The 26009-nt window shown below is 41.2% G+C and overlaps 1 protein-coding gene across 5 annotated transcripts in view; it reads left to right on the top strand.

Annotated features, from left to right (window-relative positions):
• RAI2 (retinoic acid induced 2) overlaps positions 1–21800 on the top strand; it is a 68834-nt gene extending 47034 nt beyond the window's left edge. For 4 of the 5 annotated variants that reach the window (XM_081859111.1, XM_081859112.1, XM_081859113.1 and 1 more), the window contains one exon: positions 19594–21800. In XM_081859111.1, coding sequence (XP_081715237.1) covers positions 19698–21365 — 1668 coding nt within the window. In that variant the 5' untranslated portion in view covers positions 19594–19697 and the 3' untranslated portion in view covers positions 21366–21800. Of the gene's footprint in view, positions 1–16820; positions 16843–19593 lie in introns of those variants that run through there. The other variant, XM_081859114.1, reaches the window with a different exon arrangement.
• Positions 21801–26009: the final 4209 nt, after the last annotated feature.

Here is a 26009-nt window from a genome sequence, read left to right as displayed (position 1 = left end):
GCAAAATGTGAAAACTTTGCAAAGAGGCTTAGGCATGTCTCCTGCTGTGTAGTGTTGAAGTCTAGGCACTCATTAAGAATTCACTGTATAGTTAACCTATAAATACTGGTACATTGTTATACATTTCTAATCAGATTAAATCTCTTTGTGTTTAATGGCGCTTACTCTTAGGTAAGTGGTTGCAGGAGTCCAGTTACGGTTTCCCTGTGTGGAAGGAGTAAGAAGAACAGAATTTATAGAGAGCCCACCAGGCTTAAGCTTATTTTGGGAATTGGGGGGCAGGTTTTTACTGAGTAACTAGGTAAATTATTGACTATGCTTTTCCTTACTATTTTTACTTGCAAAGGGAAATTATTAAATACAATATTTACTCTCTCACCCTGACCTAGCCACTGTGATCCACGCGATGGTCACCTCCAGACTTGATTATTGTAACTCACTCTACGTTGGGCTGCCCTTGAGACTGACCCAGAAACTTCAGCGGGTCCTCGCTGCAGGATCACATTCACGCGGTGCTATACCAGCTGCACTGGCTCCTGGTGGAGTACAGGATCAGGTTTAAGGTGCTGGTTTTAACCTTTAAAGCCCTATGCGGCCTAGGACCCTTGTACCTACGAGACCGCCTCTCCTGGTATGTCCCAGGGAGGACCTTACAGTCTTCAAACAAAAACATCTTGGAGGTCCTGGGCCACAGGGAGGTTAGGCTGGCCACAACCAGAGCCAGGGCTTTTTCAGCTGTGGCCCCGATCTGGTGGAACATCACAAGAGACTAGGGCCCTGAGGGACTTGACATCTTTCCGCAGGGCCTGCAAGACAGAGCTGTTCCGCCAGGCCTTTGGGCAAGGCACAGTCTGATCCCTGCCTTTGGTAATCCTCATAGAACTCTAGCCCAATGGTTGCCATTAATTTGATTCTGAATTGATTTTAGAATGAATTGATTTTAGAATGCTGTGTTACTTTTATTGTTGTTAGCCGCTCTGAGCCCGGCCTTGGCTGGGGAGGACAGGATATAAATAAATTATTATTATTATTTAAATTAAACACCCTCTTCTTTCCACCATCGCTCTCCTGCAGTGGCTACAGGCCTTAGAGAATTCATTTTAGGAATCAGTCATGTGATAGTAAGCTCGGCTGAACATATGGGACAACTTGGAGACATCTAGAGACAAAGCAGCATGTGAAAAACAGCAGCTTGAGGTATTGGTGTATATATTTTAAAGTGGTATGCTGTCAAGCCTGTACTTCAAGTCAACATGTCCAGGACAGGGATGTAACAGAGGAGTTCGGTACACAATGAGCACTGACAATCAAATATTTGTTTGGTTCCTTATGAAATCACCTTAAGTAGCTTTGATTGAAACACATCTAAATAAAGACATAATCCTTAGAAGATTAGTTTGTCTCTTCGGCAAGCAGGTTAACAGCAGTCAAAATTTGTACTTCAGGTAGCCAGTTCTGTCACTTACATATGGTTGTTTCGTCGTTGTTGCTGCTGCTGCTGCTGCTGCTTTATGTCAACTGCCTTGAGATGAGAATCATGTAGTTTTGAGATTCATATACAGTAGGGCAGGGGTGAGGAACCCTTGACCCTCAGAGGGTGCTGGATTGCAGCCACTTGTATCATTCCTGACCAATGGCCATACTGAGTTGGAGTCTAACAGCACCAAGAGGCATCCCATCCCTTTGGGTATAGGATGCAAAGTTCAAATGACTTTTTGCAAGCAATAGGGTTGCAACTTACCCTGCCTTTGTTTTAATTGGCTGCCAACTGTGCAAAGAGTCTATAACCTGGTAAAGAGGCTCATTGGTACAGAAGACTGTAGGGTAACTGCCTAGAACAGAGCTTTCCAAACTGTGTGTCGTGACACGTTAGTGTATCGGCTGCAGTATGTAGGTGTGTTGCGTGAACGCTCTCTGCGCTTCTCCCGGGACTGGAGAGGCGCTAGTTTAACCTTCAGTTTGCTAGTACAGTAAAATTGAATTGCTGAATTACTGTGTCGCGAAATGATGCCCGTCTAAAAATAGTGCCACCAACATGAAGAGTTTGGAAAGCTCTGGCCTAGAATATGAAGGCATGTATTACCACCTGCTCTTTCAGCTTAGACTTACTGTGGTTCCAGTAATCAGTCTTTATGAATTCTTCCATTTTGTCATCTCTCCAGTTAAAACCATAAGTATGATTGCATCCAATCCAATTTATTGTATAGTGGTACCCCGGGTTACATATGCTTCAGGTTACATACACTTCAGGTTACAGACTCCAGTAACCCAGAAATAATACCTCAGGTTAAGAACTTTGCTTCAGGATGAGAACAGAAATTGTGCGGTGGCAGCATAGCAGCAGCAGTAGGCCCCATTAGCTAAAGTCATGCTTTAGGTTAAGAACAGTTTCAGGTTAAGAACGGACCTCCGGAACGAACTAAGTGCGTAACCAGAGGTACCACCATACTAGCCATTGGCCATGACAAATCTGAATTGAAAATAAATACAAGCAAAAGGGGTGTTAACGCCACAAATAATGGTCTCTGTTTAGATCTCTGCGTCTCCCTCACAGTTCATGGCTATATTGTCCAGGGTTGTCTTTTTGATCTTTTTAAATTCTCCATTAACAAAAAACTTGAGGCCCTTTTACTTAGTATTATGCCAGGAGAATTTTTATTTTTATTTTGTAAAAAAGTGACTTTATGAGTCACTGAATCGTTTAGGACCTTCTCTGCCAGGGAGAGATATCATTCCTGTACAGATGGTAAGGTGAGAAATTGCCTCCTGGGTCCTATGTATAGTGGGCAATATAGTAAATAGTGCAAGATGTCTTCCATCTGCAGTTGCCCACATATAAAGAGTCTGTCTTTGTACTGTACCCTGTTATATCTTCTGTCTGGGATGGCAGGCATAGCTTGAAAATGCAGCTCAGTAAAAGTGAATCTAAGTGAGGCCGGCTGGATATTCGACAGGTAACTGCCTCTAAAATGGACCGTTTTTAGAAGGGGGAACAAAGGAGAGCATTTAGAGTATGATTACATTAATGTTTAAAATAATTGGAAAAGGTGGATACATCACATCACTTTTCCATACTGTTATAATCTTAAGTATCAGGCAGTGCTAACTTCAACAAAATAAAGCTAAGCTTTATGACACTGCTAAGATGGCACATATGTGAGAACCTGTGGGAGACTGCCTAAAATTTGTCCAGAAGATTCAAGGGACTGAGGAAGCACAGTTTATTAAAAGCATTTGTTGAAACAGGCACAAATCTGTCTTTGATAAGAGTACTTAGTGCTCATGATGTGAATAATTACGTGGGACAAGGTAAAAGATCATCTGGTTAATGTTTTTCATATCTGATCTGTCCTTGATTCTGTACGTAGGCAACCTTGTGCTACAAGCAAAGGAAAATGAGTTAAAAGCTGAGCATGTTTATCAGTTAGGGTCCTGCTTCTCTTTTTAATTTCTGAATTAAAGGATGGCGTTAAAAATGCCATTGTATGTTGTGGTGTATGTGAAATAGGCTAGAATTTACTATTCAAAGCAATTTCAAAGAGGTATGAAACTGACAGTGGATATAAGAGAGGACAAAAATGCAGCACAATGGATCATCCTTGCCCACGTAAAACAAGCATAGGCCATGGAGTTACACTCCACTTTGTGGAGTATTGTGCCATCAAAGTTTCATGAGGCTTGACTATTTGCTATGAAAATTGCCATTTCAGGGTGTGAGAAATGCCCCCCCATACACATTTCAGTTCCTTCAGGTGTCTTTTGTCTGTTTTGCAGCAGTCCTTGTTAACCAGTGTGCTACTTGTGGGAGACCCCTTAATTCTTTTCATCACTAAACTTCCCCAATCTAAATAATACCTCAGTCTTCATAACACTGCTATTTATTTTGTTGTGGGAAATGTGCAAGCAGCTATACATTTTCCTCAGCAGAACACATAGTGTCAGGTGCTTTGTGGATTTAAAAAAAAAAAATACAGATGTGTGTGTGTTTGTCGTCTTGTTGATGCTTTTACTGTTAAATTGCTTCTGGGTGCTTCATGAGAAGTGCTTCATAAATAAAAATAATTTAAACAAATAATATTTGTTCGAGGAACAGTGTGTCTAGATTGCTAGTATCCATGCTTTTGGAATCAAGCCACAATATTTTTCAAGAGTCTGGCAAGTGGAGATTTCCTCTGGTCTCAGAGAATTCAGAAAGCTATGCAGTCAATTCTTGAGTGAATTCACCACATAATAGCTGTGAGAATCAACTACAAATGTTAACTATTCCTATTCCAAATGAATGACCTCACCTCAACTTAGAGATGGAAATAACATCTCAGTTTTGCATTTGTTTACCCTTTTTGGGGGGGGGGAATGCAGATAAACACTTTAATAAAAATATCCATTTAAGAAGTTTGCTGGAAGAAAGAGGTCTTCAATGGGCACCAAAAAGAAAATATTGATGTTGCCTGCCCGATAATGTATATAATGGGAGTTCCAAAGGGTACGCGCCACCATACAAGTTGTCTGATTCATATATTGTATGGAGAAGACTTCCTGATGATGATGCCCTTTCCTGCAGAGCCCAGTGATCAACTGGGTATATACAGTGTGGGTTGAGATAACCTTTTAGGTCATGCGAACTATTGTTAAAATACTGTATATATATATATGGGGGGAATCAACTGATGGTGAGTTGAGACCCACGCAGTGCTGTGAAAATAGTAGATCACTTTGTTTCCCTGGTGGAGCACTTGACGGTAGTGACTGGGCAGGTGAGCAAGAAAAGAAGGGCAAGAATTGCATATCAATGTTGGATTCACTGCTACGCTAGAGACAAATATAAAAGAGGTGACAGCAGGTTCAGTATTGTGACTTTCCTTTTTTTATATTGAAATGTGTATTAAATTTCCCATCAACTATATAATTGAAACAAGCTTATGGCTGGAATAAATGCTCTGTATTATATGTATTATGAAACAGACAGAATGGGAAGATGCTGAACATCCTTTAATGGCAAAGTGCTTTTATGGCTTTTCCAGCAGAGCTTGAACTCCAAATTTGCTGGTGATCTATATAGGAAACAAGAGCATTTCTGCATCCAGTGCCAGAATAAAATAAAAGTTTGGCATTTAGGCTTTTGGCACTGAAGAAAGAACTCTCTATTGCCTTAATTTCAGCTTATTGTGCATTTAAATAGCATTGCACTTCAGTGTAGATCACTGTGATGTATGTGTGCTGATTGCACAGATGTATTTGTCTTTGTTTACATGTGCTAGGAAGCCCTGACTGGTAACAACATTCAAAATAAATATATATAAACTAACACATGGTGGCTGTCTCAATATGCAGTGTGCATGCTGTTTCCTGTGGAAGATCTGTCATGCCTTCCATGAGAATGGAACTGAAGAGTATTAGGTATTCACCGAGAAATTGGTGTTTGGTGCTACTCATTGAATTCCCACCTTTCCCCTTGACATTTTAAAAAATAAATAGCTGTGTGGCAGAAATCCAACAGGTGCTTATTTTGCCAGCACTGCATCTGTTATAGGAAAAAAGATTCCTGCTGAAGTTTTGTCTTGTCAGACAACTGCTAAAGGCATGAGGCCTTTCAGGAAAACAGCATAGCAACACTAAATCTGCCATATCAAAGGCTTCCAGTATATAGCCCTGGTTTTGTTTTCACTGATATAAAATTTAATTTAATTTTACAGCAAAAGAAATGTAAGGGGTGAAGAGGGCATGCATTATTTAGTTTATCAAGTGATTTAAAATAACCAAAGGCAAATTTTTTACCAAAAAGGAAGCGCATATATATATATATATGGGGTGTGTGTGCTGTGCTTGTTTCTTTGTACATTTGAGTTAACATTTATCACAGTTGGTCTCTGTTCTGTGAACTTTGCTAAGTGGCATTAAAAAAAAAAAACCCTCTGTGCACACTTACTCCTTTCTGGTTTTTTCAGCTGGTACTTAAAGCCAGGAAGTAATTAACTCTAGATTACAGTAATATGACTTCTGTAAACTAGTGTTCTTGTGACAGGAACATCCTAGTAATTGTAGGGCAATTGGTAGTCTTCTCTTGCAGCAGTGACGGGTCCAACCCTGTGAAATGCTCACTACCTGTTCTTCCTTCTGACGTTAATGAAGGCTGAGGGCTTCTAATGATTCATAGAATCGGGCTTCATGGTAATTGTAGAAAATTGCTGCTATTCCATTACTTGCCTCTTGCTACAAAAGGGGCAAGAGAAGATGAGAGAAGGTACATCTTGCCAGAATTTGTGGCAGCGTGGATTTGCATTCTATTAGCAACAGGAAATTCTGACACCATGCCATTGGTTTTATGGGCATGTTACCTTCAGCAGTATATTATCTTTCAGTTTCTCAGCACCCTTTCGAGTACCCTACTTATGCCACTGAGCACCCCAAGAAATATTGGTATTGCAACTAATCACCTACAGAGCTGAATGCTGATACGTATTAAAATAATTGAATTTACTACCAATATTGGTAACAATGGCGTAATGAGAAAACAAAAGCACATGGTGTTACTGCAGCAGAAGTGGTCAAATCATGTAGCAAAGGAAAGCCCATTTCATATGAAATGGGAATTATTGCAGTCCCTTCACCAGATAGTGCCCAAGCCTTATTCAAGTTGTGTTGCACTTGAAAGAATATAAACATTGGACTGTGCCTTGAAGCTCGCTGGGTGACCCTTAGCCATCACCAATGCTCATCCTAGCCTACCTCAGGGTTTTATAATGATAAATGAGGGGGGAACCTTGTTATACAACCTTGAGTAGGGAATGGAAGGATTTGCCTGTTTCTGGTCTCTGTCAGTTTTGCATGTGCTCATTTGTAAGTATGTTCAATCTCATTTCCATATCAATTTGTGGATATTTATTAACTGCATGAAATATTCACATTGTTTTCTATGTTTTTCACAAAATGCACATTTTAATTTGGATTTAGGTACACTTCAGCAGAAAACTGTGCTGCAAAATTAAAAGAAGTCTAAAAAAACTGAAACATAACTGCGTTCTGATTTAAGAGCCTAGGAATTGCAAATCAGGTTTGTTTGCTCTAAAATGCAGATACGACAAAATCCTTGAGTAACCTTGAAGACTTGTATGTGTGTACATTTAATTTCCTTAGGTCTATAACAGTTTCTTCAACATCCATATTTGCATATACAGTAAGATCTCATCTTAGAATTCGATTCCAAGAGTTCCGCATATGCGCAAAAACATATATACTCAAACCCTTGGAATTGCCCCTGCGCAAACATCCTGGGCCTTCTGTGATCTCACAGGAACACCCCACAACTGGCTTTTCCCCGCTCAAAAAGAGCTTTTAAGCTCTCTACCTTGCTTGGGGAGCAAGGCCCTCTCTGCACGCCGGCTTTGAAGGCCATGGGAGGATTTCACAGAGCTATTCCAGTTCCTACGAGATCTCATCCCAGACCTGATACGCTGAGAGAGCCTTGTTTCCCAAGGCACAGAGTTTAAAAGCTCTTTTTTCACCAGAAAAACCCAGCACAAAATAGCTTTTAAGCTTTCTGCCTTCCTGCATTTCAGGATTTCAACTAATAGCCTTTAGACGTGTATGATTGAAATTACGCTAGTTAAATCAGTGTTGGATGTGATTGTACTGTACCAGCAATAATTTCTGTACATGCTGGTATTGCACAGCATAGAAAGAAGAGCTGAAATAAGCATACCAGTACTACTCTGAGATAATGGGAGTTTGAAGATAGAAAAGTATTTAGTATGTATCGGAGTTTTACCAATCCGAATGTAGTGGGGGAAAGCATGGCTGTATCTGAGGTATTTTTAACATTGCGTTTATTTCAGAACAGGATTCATGGATATTTATTACTCAGAAAATTAGTAATCTCCTATGATGTGGGTTTAGTGTGAGGTGGAAATGATGCATTACTGTAATGCTAAGTTTTGGGGTAGACATCCAATTTGGCCTTCAAGCTTTCCCTGAATGGGAACATTATTTATTTATTTTTAAAATAAAAACGTCTTTGACATTTACAAACCAGAGTAGGTTGGGGTTTTTCCCCTTCATTCAAACCATTTTTTGGAAATACACCGAGAGCAGTTGAAAAGGGTATTTAATCTGCCCTACTTTTTCTTCTCAGCAGATCATAATTACTGATAGAGACATCTTGAAAGAGCTGTGTTTTTGAAATAAACTATCCCCTCAAGCTTCATAATGAGCATTATATAGAAATGACCTTTCCCTTGACAGTGTCCAGCGTACACATTTTTACACTCAAATAGTATCTCTCAACAAACTTTATTATCTGAATTGGGTAGATCCATGAGTTGTTCTTGGTTTAAAACTACAGCACTTTGCTACTTTACTTTTTACTTCATTTTCACTTCTTATTCATTACAAAAATTGAGATAAATAAATAATGTTCCCATTCAGAGCAAGCTTGAAGGCCAAATTGGATGTCTATCCCAAAATGTGCCTCTGCACTTAGCATTACAGTAATGCATCATTTCCACCTCATGCTAAACCCACATCATAGGAAATTACTAATTTTCTGAGTAATAAATATCCATGAATCCTGTTCTGAAACAAATGCAATGTTAAAATACCTCAGATACAGCCATGCATTCCCCCCTCCATGAAATGGTTGTTGTTTGTTGTTTAGTCGTTTAGTCATATACGACTCTTCATGATCCCATAGATCAGAGCATGCCAGGCACTCCTGTCTTCCACTGGCTCCCGCAGTTTGGTCAAACTCATGCTTGTAGCTTCGAGAACACTGTCCAACCATCTCGTCCTCTGCCGTCCCCTTCTCCTTCTGCCCTCAGTCTTTCCCAACGTCAGGGTCTTTTCCAGGGAGTCTTCTCTTCTCTTCTCATGAGGTAGCCAAAGTATTGGAGCCTCAGCTTCAGGATTTGTCCTTCCAGTGAGCACTCAGGGCTGATTTCCTTAAGAATGGATAGGTTTGATCTTCTTGCAGTCCATGGGACTCTCAAGAGTCTCCTCCAGCACCATAATTCAAAAGCATCAACTCTTCGACAATCAGCCTTCTTTATGGTCCAGCTCTCATTTCCATACATCACTACCGGGAAAACCATAGCTTTAACTATTCGGGCCTTTAGTGGCAAGGTGATGTCTCTGCTTTTTAAGATTCTGTCTAGGTTTGTCATTGCTTTTCTCCCAAGAAGCAGGAGTCTTTTAATTTTGTGACTGCTGTCACCATCTGCAGTGATCATGGAGCCCAAGAAAGTAAAATCTCTCACTGCCTCCATTTCTTCCCCTTCTATTTGCCAGGAGGTGATGGGACCAGTGGCCATGATCTTCGTTTTTTTGATGTTGAGCTTCAGACCATATTTTGCGCTCTCCTCTTTCACCCTCATTAAAAGGTTCTTTAATTCCTCCTCACTTTCTGCCATCAAAGTTGTGTCATCTGCATATCTGAGGTTGTTGATATTTCTTCCAGCAATTAGGCACATACAGTACAATACTAAGTGATATTTTTCTTTTACTAATGCCAGATTCCTACAGAAGATGCTTCCACACTGTGGAATAGCCACACTTTGACCACTCACTTTTTCACAGGGCATCTATGTAACATCACCATCATGTTCTCCTCTTGGCATTTGGAACTTGCTGTTTTGAGAAAAGTAACTGTAAACTTCTCTCGGAGCTAACTCCACAATCTTTGGATCTTGACATTTGAACTGAAGTGTTTGACTAATTGTCAGCTACAATGTGTTAAATGCACCTGAGCCAATGATGAAGCAGAATATAGTTTTCTAAGGTAACAAGTGGGGGGCTCCCTACTTGCCTCATTGTTGACCTAGCCAGCCCCCCACCCCCAGTAAGGCTTGTTGCCGCCTCCACCTCCTCAACCTTTCTCTGAGAAGGACTGCGGCTGCAATCTTCACCCCACTGACTTGGGAGTAAGCGCCACTGAATTCAGTAACACTTGCTTCTGAATGCTTAGGATTCTGTTGTGAGGCATTATTAGCATTCTGTCACAATTCCAAAAACTAAAAGTTGCTGCTGCAAACTGCTCATGTCAGGACAAGGCTTAACATCTTTATAATCCTATTGAACTGTGTCCTTTAATTTCTAGGAGAGAGGTCAAATAGAAAATCATATTTTCAGGGAGAGTTGGTGCTATGGCCCAGAAGGGCTTTGGTTCAATGATGATGAATTAGAACGGTCCATTTAATGCAGCAGCCTCATATAGGAAAAATGAAATTGTGGTTTGAAGTTGTGCAGTTTTCGTATTACATACAAACTATAGTAGAAGTATAGTACCTTCATTATACACCTTTAAGTGGTTGATTTGATTGACATCCTATGCCCTTTTAAAATGTGGTTTTTTTGAGGGGGTTGTTATTGGGTTGTTGTTTTTATTTTGATTATATATTTTGTGGTTTTATATTCTGATTTTGTTCTGTGACCTCCAGGTACATGGTGGTATATAAATTCAAATAATAATAATAATAATGCATACTGCATTTTCGTCAGTGAACAAACGTACACACACATGGAGAAACAGTAGTACTAAAATATAAGATTTCAGAGATTTATAGAGCTATTACTTCTCTCAAAGTATGGTTGCATTTTCCCAGGTCTGAGGTTAACATAGAAAGACTCAGAGAACCACATTTGGCCCCTGCACTAGGTTTCTCACCCCTGAATTGGCTCCAAAGGTGTCAGTCCACTCATGGAAGTGTGGAAGATCATCTTTAAAGTAACCCTACAACTGGCGTGTATATAACTTGGGACAGTTGTGTTTTTTTCATGCTACTTCACTGTTGTTGATGTAGTTGTTGTGATACAGTGACTGCATACCAAAGCGAAGGCATTCAATTTTAAAGATTAGATAAATTTATTGTCATTGTCCGTATATACACAGTATACACAACAACGAAAATCAAACACCCAAGACCGGATTCACATACACATTTGCACGTATCTCCAACACGCTCATCCTATTCAGACATAATCTATTAAAACATACATAATCCAGAATATAACACAACCTATTAGAAGCATAGCATAACCTAAAACCTATCTCATTCCTTACTACTCACTGCTTGCTATTTCTTACAACTGGCCCTGAGATCATTATTTAGTGCAATCAGAGCTCTTGGATAGAAACGTAAAAGTAAAATGCCTGGCTTCTGTCTTTACCTGCTGTGATGTGGATCAAAGGGAGATGTAACCAGGGTGGCAGATTTATATGTGTGCACGAGTGCACACACAAATAAGTGCTTATAAGCTTAACCACATACAGGTAAGTACACATATAACTTTTTAAAAATAAAAGTAGCATTCAAGGCTGTTTGTATCCTCACAGAAGTCACGTGACATTTCAAAAACATGTTACTTCTTTCTCATGCCAATGTCCAGTTCCGCTGTGAGCATCTCCTTGATTTCTTTTTAAAAGAACAAATATCCTTGCCTATTTAACAACCCTCCCCCCCAAATCTTCATTGCAAGGCTACCCTCCTTATTCATTATGTTTGTATAATTATCAGCCAGTGTCTCTACAGCAGTAAGTAGAGGTTGCTCCACCAAAATAATCTCTGCAGAAAATGCCTGCCAGTCATGCACGGTCGCTCTCCTGCCCAGCTGGTGCTGACAACATGAACATTCCTTGGGACAAATCCAGTACTTGAAGAAGAGAAGCAAGAACAGCACCAGAACAGGAACTTTGCTCTTGTGGTTCATCCACAAGTCCTCCCTTAAGCCCAGTACAACCACAGATCCACTTCTGCCTAAGCATGGGAGCCACAACAAAGGGGAATTTCTGTCTTTCGAGAGTTTAGCATTCTACTTCAGTCACCTGCATGCAACAGAACTGCAGCAGTTTGCCCCAAACGAGAAATTATATGTGTGGATATGTGTGCTTTCATTTGCAGGACATGGGTGCTTTGTTGGAGAAACATTGGAGGGATTTCTAATGTCATTATATCAACACCAGAGTGCTGCAAATTACTGCAGAATACAGGATACTGGAATTTTGCACATGACAGCTTCAAGGAGAAAAAGTCGCTGACTCTTTCTAGCGAATGAAATCTTCTGCTTACAGTACAACAGAAGGGGGGGAGAGAGACTGTACTCAGTAGGTCACTACTTTCTTAAGGAGAGTTTCTCCTTCAGGTCCCCAAAATATCAGAAGCCTGGTCCACAGTAACTCATGGAATCATAAAGTTGGGAGGGAACCTGAGGATCATCTATTCTAAACCCCTGCAATGCAGGAATATGCAGCTGTCCCTTACGGGGATCAAACCTTGCAACCTTGGTGTTATCAGCACCATGCTGTAACCAGCTGAGCTTTTCAGGTTAATGCTGTTAATGATAGGAATTTTGGTGCAACTGTCCCTGTCCTGTGGAACAACACTCCTGTTGAGATACAACAGGTACTTTTCAGAAACAAAAACATACTCGTTTCAATTAGCTTTTCCAGCTTTGGTGCTTGTCTTGTATTGCTTTTAAATCTGGGTTATTTTTGTACAGTTCTAAAACTATTTTTAATTGTTCTATGATATTTTTATGCCAGCACCTACATAACATGTGATTCATAAATTTATTACTAATATTAATGATAAAAATGAAATGGAAAGTTAAATTGTTTTATTAGCATCTCCAGCTATTGGATGAACTATGGGTCTCCACAACAGCTATTTTCTATCACATTCACTACAGTTAGACTATACAGCCTTGCAGATGAAATTCCTTTCAGTCAAAGACATCTTATGCTTCCCAATCCTGCCACGTTTTGCAGGGACAGGAATGCACAAAGTTAATTCTGTCACAATATTTTGATCTTTGGCTGATGTTTTCTTCTGGGACAGTGCTCTGGATTTGACATTGCCCATCAGATGTGTGTGACCATGATGTAGCCATTAAGTTTTATGTAAGCATCTCCTAAAATCCAATTTTAAAATCCCCTCGCTTTTGCCAATGGTAGTTCATAGATTTGGACTGAAAGAAAAGCAACTATTTAGCCATCAGACTTTAGTGGAAAATTCTGTTTCCTTGTTATTATTATTATTATCATCATGCATTTTAAATGGCTTCCTTTTATCTAAAATGTATCAGTTACTAGGGAAATAAAATTCAAGAGTTACTTGTAAAAACAAAACAAAACACTCCTCTTTATTTGTTTTTAGTGGCAGTGTTCTTAGAATAGCTCATTTTTCTTTGTTTTGCTGGTGAATATAAAGCACATGAAAAATGAAACTAAATCCATCAACAGAGGGACTTTAATTGCAAGCAGTATAATTTGTTTAATACATTTTTTCCCCAAAGGAGACTAAGACAACTTCCATTTTAAAAAATACTTCTAATACTAGCATAATCCTATGTATGCCCTGATAATTTATTCCCAAAGTAATAATCACAACAGGACTCTCACTGGGACATCTTTTCATGAAAGGCATTTACTATGGTGCCAGAAATGTGAGATCTCTTGCACTGAAGAGGATGAGTTGGAAGATGTAGCCTTGTGGATTTTATGTCTTTACTGTCCCAATAAATAGGTGGCATCTTGTTTGCTTGCCGGTGGATTTATGGCATTTTATTATACTTTATTGTCTATTTTCTAAATGGCAGGTTCCAAGTCTCAAGTTATGCTTATGAATGTCTGATGCCATGTTGTGTTCTCATAATGGCTAATGAGGGTTTGTCACTAGAGAATCCTTTAGAAGCCTAACCCAGTAGATACCGTAAGTAGCTGCAATTGCATTGGTGTCCATTTTTGCAGAGGTTATGCAACACTAGACTTCATAGCCCATATTTGTACCATGGCTGGTGCGTGTGTGGCATCATAACTTGGGATTTGGTGGTTGATTGACCACCTCAGTGCTTCTTGGCTGGCTTTAAAATTACTGTGCCTTTGTTGTATTAATTCTAGTTCAGGCTTCCTCAACCTCGGCCCTCCAGATGTTTTGAGACTACAATTCCCATCATCCCTGACCACTGGTCCTGCTAGCTAGGGAACATGGGAGTTGTAGGCCAAAAACATCTGGAGGGCCAAGGTTGAGGAAGCCTGGTCTAGTTCATTCTAGATCAGTCTGTGGGATACTGCACAACTATTCAACACTAGTTTGCAGCCTTACTAGTTTGTACTGGAGAGTACTAGTTTGCAGCCTTAGAAGGTTTTCCCATTTTCACTATAAAATATTACAGATTTTTTTAGTCTGTGAAAGTCTGCATCATCTACCTGAGTCAACCATTTTGAGAATGTAATTTTGGAGTATTTACTAGTTTTGGGATGCTTGGCTGAGGGTCCAAACAAAATCCGGAATTCCTGGATTTTGTTTTTCTTTCTCCCAGTGATCCAGGGGCAGCTGCATGATGGTCACTGGATTACCTACAGCAGTTTTTTTCTCAAAGCAGCTCCATTTTTTTCTTGCATGTCATGGTTAAATCTAACTATGCTGTAAGCGCCAATACTGGAAGCTGTGATCAAAGTCTTAACAACTGAAGTAGGAACCCAGCTCAGAAATGCCTGTCAGCAAGATGAGTGAAAAATGAATAGCAAAGAAGATTTAAGTAGGCATCTGAAGTGTCTACAAGCATGTACAGTATTAAGGGCACAAACACTTGGCAATTTTCCTGATTCAAACGCTCTGATTATGTCTTATGGCACATAACTGTGCTACATGAGTAGGTGCCCTACTCTCAGCAGTGGCTAAACACAATGGAATTAATCCCCACTTCCTTTAATAACATTTGCATGTTGCTGTCTATGACATAGCATTCATCACATGCACTTAAGTCTTATCTCTGCCAGTCTGGGATGCCTAGCAGCATTTACAGATCCATTTTCATTGCTGTAAAAAATTCAAGAGTTTTGTAAGTATGAATGAGAGTATGTGGAATATCTGGCACGACAGTGTGCTGAATGGTTAAGGAGGAATAGAGGAAGGTTATTTATCTATCTTATGGTACATGGCCAACCCTTAATAACACACAGTATCTTTTTGTTTTTCATTTAACATAGGTGAACAGGGCTGCCAACATGGTGCCAACTTATAGATGTCCCTTGTGTGTGTTTGAGTGTGATACATACACACTTGTCACTTATCTACTAGCTTTAAGAAAGGTTAGCTTCATTTTTCTGTTTCTACTTCTTAAGCCTTCTCCTGCTGTTGGCAACAACAACAACAATGAAAAGCAGTGCCAAAAATAGGTTTCTGACTAAGCCATACTCAGAGCTGATTCATTGAAATCAATGGAATTTAATTGTTAGTTTCGTTCATTTCAATAGAATTATTATGATTAGGGTTTAGTTGGATACAGCCCAATAAACTTATTTAGAGAGAGAGAGAGAGAGAGAGACTGCTCAACCTGGAAAGCAATATATCTTGATTGTATTTCAAAGAGAAAAAAACCCATAGGTTTTTCTTCAAGATGCCTGCCTATGATAGAACTTATTATCAGTCTGGTGTGGCTATTCTCTGTGTCTAGCATAGCAAAACTGTACGGCTTAAATGTTGCAGTGCTTGGAGATGGAGGATAGTTAAGTTTAAGCAAACCAGTCTTTTATCTTGTCTTATACTTTGATCCTACTCAGTTATCTGTTTTCTTTCCTGTGCTTTCTGTATATTAATCCCCTTAGCCTGCCTTGCAAGTCTCCTTTGTAGTATCATTTTCACTATAATTTCACTATTTTTCATAGTTAAATTGATTAGGCAGGGGAATGGGAGGTCCCCTGTGTCCTGTGAGGTCATTAGTTTCTCATGAAAACAGAGATCACTATTAATTAAGCAGCAACAAATAAAACAATCCAAAGCACAGAAGAGGAAATAGTTTTTAAACTTTCACCATGTTTTGGACAAAGATGTGCAATACCCTTGTATATTCTTGCATTATTCACTGCAAATGTGTAGACATGTATTAGAGGAGTTTTAGCATAGCCAATGAAATAGTGCCCTTTCTTTAAATTGTTTAAGGATTTATGCACTATACACCTGCATCTTCCTATCGCTAATGCAATGTCTCTACAGCAGTGTTTCCCAACCTTGGGCCTCCAGCTGTTTTTGGACTACAACTCCCATCATCCCTAGCTAGCAAGACCAGTGGTCAGGGATGATGGGAATTGTAGTTCAAAAACAGCTGGAGGCCCAAGGTTGGGAAACACTGCTCTACAGTGTCTGTACAGCATCAAGCTTTGTGACGTGTGAACGATTAGTCAGTGTACCCCCACCCGGAGCATGTGTTTACTAGATCAGTAAGCCCTAGGCTCAGACTGTGTGATCAATATACTGTTTGCTTATACTGGAAGACCTGGGTAAATTATGTGCTATGATAACACTTCATCATCAAGTGGCAGCTGTTCAGACCATTTGCGTTTCGACTTCTTGCTTTGGTCTTTTTTTATACCAACCAGCAGATATTGCTAACTTGCCTTTTCAGAAGAGTGTCTTAGTGCCACGCATTGCTGCTGAAGGATATTTCTTTTGAGCATGAACAAAGCTTGCATAGTTAGCCAATAAGGCGTGTGTTGTGAATTTTAATCCTCAATAGCTTTTCATTCAGAGTCATAAATATATTTTTTCCATAGCTATCACAACAGCCACTCCTCTCATCAACTCCTGATGTTTTATTGTTTGAATGCAAGCCCTGTTTAAGGAAGTTTTTAATGTTTAACGGACTGTTGTATTTTAATATTCTGTTAGAAGCTGCCCAGAGTGGCTGGGGAAATCCAGCCAGTTGGGCGGGGTATAAATAAATTACTATTGTTGTTGTTGTTGTTGTTAGTGTGTGCATATATGGCGTGAAACCTTTCTGTATCAAAATGTAGGACAGAGAAGCCATGGAGCCAACTTTTGAGGATTGCTGTTAAAGAAAGAGAAACATTGGCAGGTGAGAAGATGATATTGCTTGTAGTGGTCACAGTGTAAGTACCGTCTCCTTCATAACACCACAATTTTAAAATAGGAATTGTGAAATCTTTGGCTAAAGATCATATTAGATTATATTTGGTGCAACAAGGTGCATTTGGAACAAAGAAGCAATGGCTGCATTGTCAGGCTGGAATTGAATGCAACACTCTCAGGCTGCAGTCAGAGGTTAGGGGTGCTTAAGCCCATTGACATCAATACTTGCCAATTGCGGCCTTAAGTTTTCTGTCTGAGTGAGAAGCTATTGTGGAGATTATAACTGGGGCTATTATTTTCTCCTCTGCCATTGAACCGTTTCTAGTTCTCCAAAAACCATGTTTCTCTTTGAAAATCCTCACTGATAAAGGTGGCTGGAATTCATTTTTAGTGTTCCGTTTCAATTGAAACGAGCAAAGCCACTGCCATGTCAACAATACAGCATTAATGTTTTAATGCAGAGCGGTGACAAGGGCAATTTATGCCTTTAGCACCCCGTGTGGGGTCAGGGTTTGCAGCTATTGCTAACGGACCGCTGCTCAATAGCATGCATGTTAAGGGCTCATCTGCCTTTGTCAGAGTATATAGCCTTAAAATTTGTCAGTGTTTATAGGATTACATTTGGAACTGTTTGTCCTGGGCTTTCACAAATACGGGTTGTTTTTGTTTGCCTCGCAATTAGCCAGAGTAACCATTAACATGATTAAGCTGTGTTGCCAGTAAGAATATAAGAAAAAAGAAAATGAACAGCCTGAAATTATCCAGTTACCTAGTTGTTGTTTTTAAGATAAAATGTTCTTTCCCATCATAAGATAAAAGTTTTCCGTGGAGCCTTTTTTTCATCAGCATTTCATCATAGTGTTACTCTGTAGAGTACAGAAAATAAAATGGGTGGGTGAGAGAACAAGCCTCACAGACAAAATAAAAGAGGGGAGAAAAAAGTATGTTAATAATGGAAGCAGCTGGACTAGAACCCGAGCGGCCCAGGGTTCAAATGCACACTTAGTCATGAAGCTCCCTGAGTGACCTTCAGCCCGTCACCTACTCTCAACACAGCGGTTTGTGAGGCTAAAGTGGGGCGGGGGGAGGACCCTGTACTCTCCCTTGGAGAAAAAATGCAATATACTTGTAATCATAAATAAATGTAGAATAAATCACAAAAAAAGAATAAAAGGAATAACAGAGATCTACCTAATGCAGAATGGTGGCAAACACCATAAGCAGTTCCTCAGTATTACAAATAGAATACAAATACACAAAACCAAGATGGTTGTTTCATTGGTCAAAACACACATTATAGTAGTTCAAAATAACTGTAGACAAGCAGTAGGCAGAAGTTGGATTGGGATCTACTTTAAATAGATCTATGCATTTTGTTGTTGCTTTTTATTATTATACATTGTTTTTTCTTGCTATTGGTCGGATTTTTTTTCTGTCGCTGCTTCTATAGAATAGCACTACAAAATTTATTTAATTGATTAGGGTTGTAGCCTGCCACGCTTCAAGGACTTGGGAGCAGATTAACAGTGCATTGAGATAATGGTGGTGAGCAAGATTTTGTTCCAAATGGTATACAATCTAAAGGGCAGATGGGAACAGAATATAAAGATGCAAGATTCTTAGGAAATAAGTGATACATTTATATGACTCCTTGGGCTCTAAAGTTCTGCATTAAGAAGCATCCTTTTAAGTAAGAAACATCTGACAATTCTAGAATCTGTGAGGGTGGAGAAGCTTTCACAGCAAAAATGATTTGTGCTTAGTGCCTTGAGGGTGGGCAGAATGTTCTCGACATTGTGCTAAACCACTCCTAGTTTACAAAGAGTGCTTCTCTCTCTCTCTCTCTCTCTCTCTCTCTCTCTCTCTCTCTCTCTCTCTCTCCCTCCCTCCCTCCCTCTCCCTCTCCCTCTCCCTCTCCCTCTCCCTCTCCCTCTCCCTCCCCACTACCGACATCTGTGCAGTTAAGATTAGGCTGTCAGAGTACATCTAAATCAGCTTTGATTTTAATTCTGTGTGTCTTTCTTAATACAGATTTCTATTTCCGTCATTGTATAGCACTGAAGAACTAGTTCCTTTTAAAATATGGCTCAGATTAAAAGCCCACAAAGTAGGGTGTGTGGTTGTGTGTTCATGTGCAGGGCTTTGTGGTGCTGCTTCAATACAGTCTATGGACCTATCACAAATGGTATGTTTGCATTGGCTGGCTTTAAGAGTTTGCAAGGCAGAAAGTATTTGATTCTTTCAGTTGCACTGAAGCTTTCCAAGTCCATGACTGCATCGCTTTTATCATGAGTTATTTTTAGGGCACCTCAATTTGGGGCTCTTGTTGAGTGTAAACAGTGCAGCTGCTTCCCTGCGTCACATGACGCCATTGCATGAAGCTTTGTTTAAAAGTATGAAATGAACAGCCTGAATTCTTGCTCTGCTTCTAGCAGTCCCCCCCCCCCCCCGTAGTAGCTTCAGTCCCTAAATTATCTTTGTTTATGGCTATCTTTAAGCTCCCCAGGACTCTTCAAGTAACACTCAAGAGATGTATGTTCTGTATATGCATATATTCTATACACACATATGCCCAGGATACAGAACCATAGGACTTCTTGTCCCCAAAGGGTGGAAACACTTAATGTTCCATTTTGGTGACAGGTAGTCTTAGAAAGAGAGAAAGAAAGAGAAAGTTGCAGTTATTATTTTAAGCAAGTGATTTATGCCGTGCTTAAAACATGTCTCTCTTTTGCAGGCCTGTAGTGTTGATGTGGATGTTTTGGGCTGCCCAGAGATTAATTGGATGCCCGTGACAGCTATGTAAACTACAGTTCTGCAAAGCCTCGGAAATCCTGCGAAATGGAGGAACTATATAAGGACACGCAAAACCTGCCTATGGATGTTACCACCTCGCCCTCAGCTATGGCAAACAACAAGCTAGAAAATGGAGTTGCCCAGCTGATAACAGCAGAAGCCTGGAATATCAATTCAGCAGACTTGATGAAGAAAGCACTTTCGCCGCTGGTAACTGTCCCCGCTCCATCAATATTGACACCGCCAGCAGAATCCCAAAGCGGGGTCGCTCTCAAGGTAGCTGCCACAGTGCTTCAGCCCATTTGCTTAGGAGACAGCCCTGTGGTTCTCCCAATACACCTCCAAGTAGCAGGAAGCACAGCCCCTCAGATTGCTCCGAACGGCAACACTCCCTACGTCATGACCACTCAAGGCCCAGTGCCACTGCCTGTCCTCTTAGAGCAACATGTGTTTCAGCATTTAAACTCCCCACTGGTGTTACCGCAGAGTTCTCCCTGTGCAGCCAACTCCATTCACAGCAACCTCTTTCAGGGCTCTTCTGCTCCGTTGGGACAGCCGCAACTGTTGGATCAGAAACCATCAAATACAGCTCAGGAGTCTGTCTTGCCTCCTGTGTTTCAGACACCAGGATTTGCTGCTGTTTTGCAGGATCTCTTTCCCACACAAGGCGCCTTAGGTCCTTCGCCCTATCAGCCACCCCCAGACTGCTCTTCTGTCCCCCCGCCACAGCCCTTCAGCTCCCCGTTATCTCCACTGGTTCCGCCAGCCACACTCTTGGTACCATACCCCGTGATTGTTCCTCTGCCAGTCCCAGTTCCTATTCCTATCCCCATTCCCATCCCCGTGCCCCACGGTGCTGAGTCTAAGGCCAACATGGACTCCCCGAAACCAGCTGCTTCATTCGCCTTGCATTCCTGCAAAGGCACCCAGACTCCCTTGGAGAAAGAAGAAATCAAACCATTCGATTTCATCCACCATAGAGAGCTTTCCCAGCTGAGCCGGCACACTGTCATCAAGATGAGTAACGAGAATGAGGTCCTCGATCTGTCCATGAAAACAGCCCCTTTGCTTAAGGAAGGCGAGGACAATTCCCAGCTCTCACTGGAGGGCGGCGCTTTAGACCTCTCGATTACTTCCTGTCGGAAGGCTAGCAGCACCGAAGCAAGCAATAACAGCACCCGATCTGGATCTGCGATGGATGGCGCTTCTCATTCTGCAGAGGATAAGCTTTCCGGTGCGGTTTTGCCCTTTGCTCCTTCCAAACTGCACGAGGCTCCGGCAAAGGTGGAAAGCAGAGTGATCAGTAGTGGCTCATCTGAACTCTTGAGACAGCAGCCCAAATGGCTGGTGGACCAGACCAGTATAGCACCCTGCGAGCCACCCACTGGCAATAACATTGAGATTGTGAGCACGTCACAGACGGCCAAAGTGATTGTCTCTGTCAAAGATGCGGTGCCTACCATTTTCTGCGGCAAGATAAAGGGCCTCTCGGGGGTTTCGACGAAAAACTTTTCCTTCAAAAGGGACATGCCCCAGGACTCGGTGTTGCAGTGTTATGACGTGAAGAACCAGCCGGAAGCCCGGGATAATGCAGAGGCTCTTAGGAAACCTATAAAAAACAGGAGTGTCAAGTTAAAGAAAATGAGCTCGCAGGAAATACACATTCTCCCAATCAAAAAGCAGCGGCTCGCGGCCTTTTTTCCAAGAAAGTAATTTATGAGGTTTTAGAATGTTTTAAGGTATAATTATTATAAATAAAGAGATGCACTTCATTTTAAATTGCATTAAAATGTTAAGCTATCTTTTAAGTTATTTCGAGGCAGAGGACTGTGGAGTGGGGAGGGGAGGGGAAGGGAAGGGGGTGGAGCAGCTTGGGTGGGGGAAAGACAGCTGGAGAGAACTGGCTACGTCTTCCCTGTACAATGGGTCCCCCTCCCACCTTGTTGCGTTCTAAACTTTTCATGAAAACTAAATAAAAAGCAGCATATTTTTCAAGTGGATTGCACCTTTGCAGCTTTAATGGGATACAATGGGTGAATGAGCCAGAGGGGTAAGAGCTATTTTCACTGCCATGAAGTGCTTTGATGATGTAATTCTGAACAATGGCGGGTAGAATGGAACTTTCGGAATAAATATTTGTATGTGCTAGTTTGGTTGCGGTATTTTGTACTTTTTTATATATGATTTGCACTCTGGGTCCATAAAGGTTTGGTACAAGTCTGGAAACTTGTATAGCTATTAACTTGTCATGTTCTTGAGCTGTTGAACTAATCCAAGCTCATTACCCAGTTTTACCCTTGGCATTCTTCATCACATTTTTAGCAATGATGCGTTTTGAACTATGCGGACTGAAACAAGATGAATGTTAATCTTATAGCAAAACTACATTTGCATAGTCCAATAAGTATATCCATCCGTTCTATATAAAAAAAGCTAACTTCTATTTGAAAGTGGGTGAGGGCAAGTTGCATCTCCCACCCTCTGAGTAGTAATATAGACCAAGGTTGAACAGGCATCAGGTTGTTAGAGATACTTGGGGGTTTTTTCCTCCCAGTTCCCTGGAATCCACTGACTAGAATTAGATGCAAAATAATGGCCTTGGGGTGGGGGTGGGGGTGGGGATCTTCTATACACTTAGAAGTACGGAAGCTAACAATTTCCACTTTTCTCTGTTTCTTACCTCTCCAAACTTTAAGTTGGCTTTGCCACATTTCTACATCCGTTTGGTTGTTAAAAGTTCTCTTGAATTTTACCATCATTTTAGTGTGCATTTTTCCTAATGTACACATTTATGTGCAAGTCTGCCCAATGACAGACAATTTGTATTTCATTAACCATACAGGGATGAGGGTGGCGCTATGGTCTAAACCACAGAGCCTAGGGCTTGCTGATCAGAAGGTCGGCGGTTCAAATTCCCACGATGGGGTGAGTTCCTGTTGCTTGGTCCCGGCCTCCTGCCCACCTAGCAGTTCGAAAGCACATCAAAGTGCAAGTAGATAAATAGGTACCGCTCCGGCAGGAAGGTAAACGGCATTTCCGTGCGCTGCTCTGGTTCGCCAGAAGCAGCTTAGTCATTCTGGCCACATGACCCGGAAGCTGTACGCTGGCTCCCTCGGCCAATAAAGCGAGATGAGCGTCGCAACCCCAGAGTCGGCCGCGACTAGACCTAATGGTCAGGGGTCCCTTTACCTTTAACTATACAAAAGCTAGCTATACAAATATGGAAGAACATAAAATAAAAAGTCTCCTAGGTCTATGTGGGGACTAGACAGGCGGAGTGCAACAACATTGGTTATATCGGACCTTCCAAGCAGCTTCAGTTCCTTTATTCTTAAAGCTTGTGTTGTCTCTGAATAGGGATTTCGGGGATTGTAGTGCTTTGTGGTTTTTCCAGGATGACATATTTCAGAAGGTGGTATTGGTCGGGGCTTGTGATCGATGACTTGGTCACTGACTTAGTGTCTTGCAGGGTTCCATTTTATCCCCTAGTGCTTTTTAAAAATGTGTACTCCACATCACTGAGTAGAGACGCCTGGTGTTATGGAGTGGGTGGCTGTCAGGATGTGGATGATGCCAGGCTCTGTCTTCTCTTTTGTTATCTCATTCTGTGGAGGTTGTGGAAGCTCTGAATCTGTTTGCAGTCAGTCATGGACAGGATGGCCACACCAGGGATAGAATTGTCAGCCTACTCCAAATTAGGTTGCCCTTAAAATTTCACGTTTGCAGACTGGTAGAGCTCTTAGGTTTCTTCTAGATGCTCACATGGTGATCATAGCTCAAGAGTGCTTTTGTTGTTTCAGCTGCTGTGTCCTTTTCTGGTGCAGTCAGACCACAATCAGACATGTTATTAGTTAAATCTTGATTGGACTGCTGTAATGCACACTTTGTAGGGCAGCTCTTGAAGACCACTTGGGAACTTTGGTTAGTGCTGAATCCTGCAGCAAGAATCATGACTGGGGCCTAGTCTTGGAATCATGTTACCAGATATATTGGTCATTCCACTATTTTTAGATGCAATTTGCAATGCTAGTTATTACTTTGAAAGCCCTAAACAGCTTGGGAGGACTGCCCATCTGCTCTGTGAATTTACTGTTTGTGCCACTACATGCTGAGGCAGAGTTGGTGGCAACGCGGAAGACGACTTTCTTTCTCTGTGACAACACTGCCTATGTGGAATTTACTGCACCGGCAGGTTGGATGAGGTAGAAAGGTCAGTGTTCTACTGCCATCTAAAGGTTTAACTGTTTCAGCAGAACTGGGTCTTCTGCTGGTGAGTTTGGGATTGTCATTTTGGCTCTTTGCTGTTGTGGCATTGTGTGTTGTTTTGCTCTTTTACTTGATAATAGGATTGGGGTTGTTTTTGTCAATTTGATTTGTCTCATTACCACAGTTAATGCTGCTACCTTTGTTTTTAACTACTGTCATTTTTAAGAGTGTCATCGGAGACTATAAATGCAGTCAGCATTGTATGAGCAACCGAAACAAGTTGCAATATTTGGGGGGTGGGTGAAGAGCCTTGCAATCATGTCGGCACTTCCTCTGTGGCACTGGGAAGGGGTCCAGGGCTGCATCTCATGTGTTGTAACTGCTGGACTTGACTCTCATTTCCTTTGCTTCTATCCTCCTTTGGTGCACCTTCAATAATTTAAAGTTACTTCACCATTCTGCTTTCTTTCTGGGGAGAGAGCGAGAGAGGTGGGCATGAACAGTGTCTCTTACAGGGATCCTAGAGAAAACATCCATGGATCTTGCTGGAGGGCGTGTAAGTGCTTCCACAAGGTGTGCTGGTGAGTCAAGCCCCGAAACCAGTTCTCCAGGAAAGCCCAAAAACATTTAAATGCTTGTGTATGGAAATCTGAGGGGACACAGGTGGCACTGTGGTCTAAACCACTGAGCCTCTTGGGCTTGCCAATCAGATTGGCGGTTCGAATCCCTGAGACGGGGTGAGCTCCCGTTGCTCAGTCCCTGCTCCTGCCAACCTAGCAGTTCAAAAGCATGCCAGAAGAGCAAGTAGATAAATAGGTACTGCTCCTGTGGGAAGGTAAACGGCGTTTCTGTGCGCTGCTCTGGTTTCACCAGAAACAGCTTAGTCATGCTGGCCACATGACCGGGGAAAACTGTCTGTGGACAAACGTCGGCTCCCTCGGTCTGTAAAGTGAGATGAGTGCTGCAACCCCAGAGTCGTCTGCAACTGGACTTAACTGTCAGGAGTCCTTTACCTTTACATCGAAATCTGAACTTGGCATCTCCTTCCCTCTCCCCAGCAGTAAAAACAAAGTGTAGATGTGTGTGAATGGACTTTTTGGAATGCTAGATCACAGGTCACCAACCATTTTGAACCCATGAGCAGTAGTTCCAAGCATGAAACTGGGCATGTGTATTCAGGTGAGATTTTCTGAAAGGAGGAGACAAGTCAGTCACTGCGACATTTTAAAGAGGGGCAGAATACTTAATGTTTAGATCTCACTACAGCCATCCCATGTCTGGGCAGAGGAATCCCTTTGTTGAGGCTTGTTAAAAAACTCTGTGTAATAAATGCCTTGCTATACTTCTAAGGCTGGAGATGGGTAATTAAGCATTTTGAATACGAACCATGTTGCTAGATGCTGGCTGGAATGAACTTGAACATTATTTGTATAGGTCTACTTTCTATGGTGACAAATCACAGCAGATATTCCTTTAATTCAGTGCCTGACGGTCAAAAATATTTTTACTGAATATATATATATTTAAGTGCCTTTCTTTCTTGAAATAAGAGACTGAAACTCCCACTTTCCCTTCTGTGCTTATAGCCACTCATCTTCTCTTGTGTTGAGTTCAAGTACTGGACCAATGCTCCCTCTGTATTTCTTTGCTCAAGGTCTGCTTGGTGTAAAACATTGACCAACAGAATACCTTACCTCATATTTTAGCTTGTTCTGATAAAAAAAACCACACACAGAGTTATGCAAAAACGTATGTTTTTCTTAAAGCATGGTTTAAGGCAAGCCTTATCGTCTCAACAGCTTCTTGTTAAGACCATTAGCAACCCCTCTGGTCCAGAAAGTATTCAACTCTATATGTGTCACAAAGGACCTGTCCTTTACTGGTGGGATTTGGTGATAGAAGTCTGTATAATACCTTGACATCTAGTGCTGCAGCAAGATATAGAATTGGCGAGAGAGAAATTGTGTGTGTCTTGTAAGTAGTTCAGGGCTCAATGCAAAGATGACATAGTCTGTTTGAAAGGCTCGCTCTAATTCAACTATTAGCTAATTGAAGCACTATTAGTAGTCTGGTACTGTGTGTAGAACTTTGTACAATTACACATTTACTTGCATAAATCAGGTACAGCTGATATCATAAAAAACTAACATA

The sequence above is a fragment of the Podarcis erhardii genome, assembly GCF_964252035.2.
Source record: "Podarcis erhardii genome assembly, chromosome: 4".
Classification (NCBI taxonomy): domain Eukaryota; kingdom Metazoa; phylum Chordata; class Lepidosauria; order Squamata; family Lacertidae; genus Podarcis; species Podarcis erhardii.
This window is presented reverse-complemented; position numbering and strand designations above follow the sequence as displayed.